Source organism: Ceratotherium simum, chromosome 2 (genome assembly GCF_057802395.1).
Source record: "Ceratotherium simum simum isolate JZ-2026a chromosome 2, ASM5780239v1, whole genome shotgun sequence".
Taxonomy (NCBI): domain Eukaryota; kingdom Metazoa; phylum Chordata; class Mammalia; order Perissodactyla; family Rhinocerotidae; genus Ceratotherium; species Ceratotherium simum.
In genome coordinates, this window is record NC_141901.1 from 36,169,587 (window position 1) to 36,174,216 (window position 4,630).

Below are 4,630 nucleotides of genomic sequence, written 5' to 3' on the forward strand. Positions count from 1 at the left end.
TTTAAAGTTCCTTAGGGGATTACAGTGTGCAGCCAATTCTCCAACAGTGGAAGCTGGGAATCTGCTGTTCTATCTGAGTGATAGCTTTGAAAGACTGTTGTTGTCTCTGACTGGTTGTGTGGTTGTTTCTGACTGATGTGTCTCTTGCTTCCTCCTTTCCTCATGTGCTGGTGGTTTCTGTTTGAATTGGGGGAGCATACCAAACTCTCTATTGAAACACTGGGGTCTAGAGTCATAGCTGCTCTAGGATTAAGTAAAGTGATAACCGTATATTTACCATGTTCTTATTTATTCAATAAAGCTGCACCATGATAACAAACATTCTGTTTGTCTTAGAATGTTTTTTTCTTTTTCCTCAGTTGATACTTGGGATCTCTGCAATCTGAGGTGTTTGTCTGGCCTACTGGGGCTTTAAATCAGGGAGAAACCAAAGCGCCATGATGTCTAGAAAAGCTGCGATCCTTTGGTATGTTTATTGGATTATGGCAAGCTGTAAGAGGAGAGGACTCCCAAGCAAACATCTGAGGTGAGGGTAATATTTATTGCACCTCTCTCCTGATAAAGTTCCCCCAATGCTCTGTCATATGTGAGCAGTTCCAGTACTGTGTTGGCAGGTAGCTGGAACCAGGGGTAGATTGTGAAATGGTTCAAGGGGAAGGTCTCTCAATTTCTCTATTCTATTTTTTTTCTCTTCTCTTTCTACTGCTTTAGCTTTCCCTCTCCCTATCTCTATGTCTCTATGCCTCTCTCTCTCTCTTTTTCAGTGTTAAGCCTTGTTCAGAATATCCATTTTGGAGATAGTTCTGGTGATGTGGTGAGCTCCCTGAAATAATATTTCCAAAGAGTCCACCCATCATATTGGTAGTTACATTCTTTTGATGCAGGGAGCTCGTTGCTAACGAGAAGGCAATTTGGGTACTGAGAAAACACTTTCTTCCTTCTTTGTCCCAATCTTTTCACCTGTTACATATTTTTTTCTGTTCAAATTATGTATATATCTTTTATTGGGCAAGTGTTTAGAATAAGAAAAGTTTTTGAAGCAATTACTTTAAGCCAATCTTATAGTTTAAGACACAAAAAGTTTAGAAACAGTAATTACAAAGAAAACTTAACTGTACATCATTAAAAAACAAACCTTTCCGGAAATGTACTACCATCTGTAATAATTCTTTTTTCTTGTGTGTTTAGAATATGCTACCCACAAGTTAGTTGGTTCTTCCAGTCAATTGAGAAATAACCTCTATTATTAATTTCTCAATGAATATCAATGGGAAAACTCGTGATGAGGCCATGTGAATAAGCTCAAGATTCTTTTTACATGAATTTATAATGTTATACAGGAACTTGTATATTGCAAAGTACTTTAGTATCTAAATATAATTATATATATACCTCAGTGTGTCTAACTGATATTGTTCTCTGTTTGAGGTATTCTGGGGTCAAGTCCAATAGCCACAGTCAAACTGGGTGTCCTATTTGTAAAATGAAACAGTAGCTTTTGGGGCTTCAAGGACTACTGACCTTCATTCCCCCTTTCCTTGCTTCTTACACACACACACACAAACACTTCATTTTAGAAGTAATATAGCCATGTTAAGGAAATGTTGTTAATGAGGGAAAAAAATCCTCCATAATTTCATTACTATGATAAAAACACTTATTGTTTGGGGGTATTCCTTATAGTTTTTTTCTAAGCTAGTAACTTCTTTTAAAAAATAGTGTATAAACAAATTTGTGTTATTTTTTCTCTCATTATAGTATTATAAGCATTTTTACATGTTGTAGCTTAAAATTCATAACCATATTTTAAATGGCTTTCTGTTCTATTTAGTGGATGTAGATATATACAATTTACTTAAATATGCCCCAATTTTCTAATTTTTCACTATCCTAAGTAATGTTATGGTTGTCTTTGTGAATAAAGTGTCCCCCCTCCCTATATTTTATGGCATTTCCCCGGAATGGTTTCCCAGAATGTGACTGTTTTAATTCCCCAAGCATTGCCACACGGAGCTGTTGGAGCACCAGCAGACACCATGGAGTCTCTAATAAATAACTCATATTGATCTCTCGTTTTGTGATTTATCTTGGTTTATTTGCTCTTAGAGCTTTGATCCATGGCTTCAAGTGGCCATTTTGGAAAATCATTTACCCGTCAGTTGAGACACTCTGACTATTGCACATATAAGGTCAAGATGGAGCAGACCTGAGACAGAGGGGTCTCAGAGGTCCAAGCCCAGAATCTCAGCTGCTAAGATTCTTTCCAGGAGGATAACTCAGATTCTAGGTACAGTGACAGCAGGGAGGGAGCATGGAGAAGCTGTTGCTGTGTTTCTTGATCATCATCAGCCTCTCCAGTGCTTTTTCCCAGACAGGTAGGCACTGCTTCAGATGGTAGCTGAGTTCTTGTCTCAGGGGTAGACTGTGCAAAGCCAAGTTAGGGAAAGTGGCCAGCATGGGGGAGGGGTTATGGTCTGGGGAAGAAGGCAGTCTTTGGTTTCTAAATCCAATCTCTCTACATAGTGAGAGAATACATCTTTGTGGGCTAACGAGCTGTTAAAAAAGAGACAACAGGCCCAAAATGGAGTCACTGTGTTAAGCCCCATGTCAACAAACCAAGACTTAATACCTAAACTAATTGCAGTTTCAGCCTCTTTCAGGACTGTGACATTTAACCTGGAACTGCCTGACCAGCAGTAGTGAGGTAACTCCATATGACCCCTTCCTTCCCCCACAGGAAGGTGCTTTGCCTGAAATAATCCACTCTTTGCTAGAAACTTCCTCTTCCTGCCCCCTTCTGCCTTTAAAAGGCCTTCATTTTGTACAGCTCTTCGAAGCTCCTTCTTTCTGCTAGACCGGACGCTGCCTGCCTCACGAATCGTCAAATAAAGCCAATTAGATCTTTAGATTTACTCACTTGAATTTTGTTTTTTAACAAAGCTCAACTGCTGACAGTTTCCCTCTCTGTTTTCTATCCTACAGACATGTCCAAAAAGGCCTTTGTGTTCCCCAAAGAGTCAAATAGTTCCTTTGTGACTCTGACTGCACAGCTAAGGAGGCCATTCACAGCCTTCACCGTGTGCCTGCGCGTCTATACCGACCTGACTCGTGCTTATAGCCTCTTCTCTTATGCCACAAGGGCGCAATATAATGAGATCCTCCTCTTCAGGAGCAAGAATGGAATATACAGTGTAACTGTGAGTGGAACTGACATCATCTTCAAGCCTCCTGAACGTTCTGCACCAATGCACTTCTGTATGACCTGGGAGTCCTCCTCAGGGATTGCAGAGCTCTGGGTAGATGGGAAACCCATGGTGAGGAGGAGTCTGAAGAGGGGATATTATCTGGGGACAGAAGCAAGCATCATCCTGGGGCAGGAGCAGGATTCCTTTGCTGGAGGCTTTGATAAAAACCAGTCTTTGGTGGGAGACATTGGAGATGTGAACATGTGGGTCTTTGTGCTGTCACCAGATGAGATTAGCACTGTCTGTGCTGGTGGGACCTTCAGTCCTAACGTCCTGGACTGGCGGGTACTGAATTATACAGTGCATGGTGAAGTGTTCACCAAGCCCCAGCTGTGGTCCTGAGGCCTTTTTGTTGCATCCTGATGTTGCCTTTTGGGGATTACACCTTACATTTCCCTTGTCTTTGGCTCTGGTGTTTTATTATCATACATACATGGCTCTTGCACCCTGGGGGGACTGTATTTCCCTCTCCCTTCTCCATTGTTTTCATCATCACAAGGGTCAGTGCAGAGCAGAGGATCTTATTCGTGGCTGCACATTAGAATTACCAGGCCACACCCTAGGCCAATGAAATCTGATTTTTTGGAGGCGAGCCTCAAGTATCAATGTTTTTTAAAGTTCTGCAAGTGATTCCAGTGTTCAGCAAAGGTTGAGAACCACTGCATTTTAAGTGTCTAAGAGCAAGTGAGCCAACGTTTTTTCCTCCTAAAAGACAGCATGTGTTTAACTGTAGTCTTGCCAACATTTTCATTTCCCTTAATAGACAGACCCATCCCATTTTATTGTGCTTTACTGATTTATCTAACGAATACAGGAATATAATTTTTCCAGCATTCTACCCCCACCATCGGAATGTGGTCATTATAAATTAGAATTATCTTTAATTCTTTAATCCTTTCAATTTGAAGATTCAAAAATCTAAAAAGAAATGTTTTATTGTTGTTTCTGTTTAATTTGTTCTATTTTTTCTTCAGGATCACCAATTTTCATTATGTGAGATTTCTATTATTTTTCCTTCTCATTTATCATCACTCAGATCACTTTTATCTGTGTCCTATATCTTTATGTTTTGAGCTTTTATTTTTTCAAAACTATCCTTTACATTAGTGATTTGTTTTTCTGTTTGGCATATTGGGATCCTTACTATTTCTAATGCCATTTAAAATTCTGTAGTGCTTTTTGAGTTGTCTTAAATTCTTTCTCGGCTTTAGTATGTTTTTTTCAACTCTCATCTTTCAATACATCTCTGTTTTCTTCCATTTGCTTGAGAGTTTAATGCAGTTGCTGCCTAACTTTTTCTAAATTTTTCTGTGATTAAACTTTTTTGAAGTAAATATTTTACATGCTTTAAATAATTTTCTTTTATATTTTAGTTTTTCAGTCCT

At 39.3% G+C, this 4,630-nt stretch overlaps 1 protein-coding gene across 1 annotated transcript; it reads left to right on the forward strand.

Annotated features, from left to right (window-relative positions):
- The first annotated feature begins 307 nt into the window (after positions 1 to 307).
- Positions 308 to 3,645, forward strand: LOC101408448 (C-reactive protein). Its single transcript, XM_087441049.1, has 2 exons — positions 308 to 526; positions 2,983 to 3,645. Exon 2 carries the CDS (start codon positions 2,985 to 2,987, stop codon positions 3,585 to 3,587), a length of 603 nt encoding a protein of 200 aa, XP_087297175.1. The 5' UTR covers positions 308 to 526; positions 2,983 to 2,984; the 3' UTR covers positions 3,588 to 3,645.
- The last annotated feature ends 985 nt before the right edge of the window (positions 3,646 to 4,630 follow it).

Bases quoted from the DNA above. Each gene is read 5' to 3' on its own strand.
- LOC101408448 (XM_087441049.1), top strand. From the start codon at position 2,985: ATGTCCAAAAAGGCCTTTGTGTTCCCCAAAGAGTCAAATAGTTCCTTT.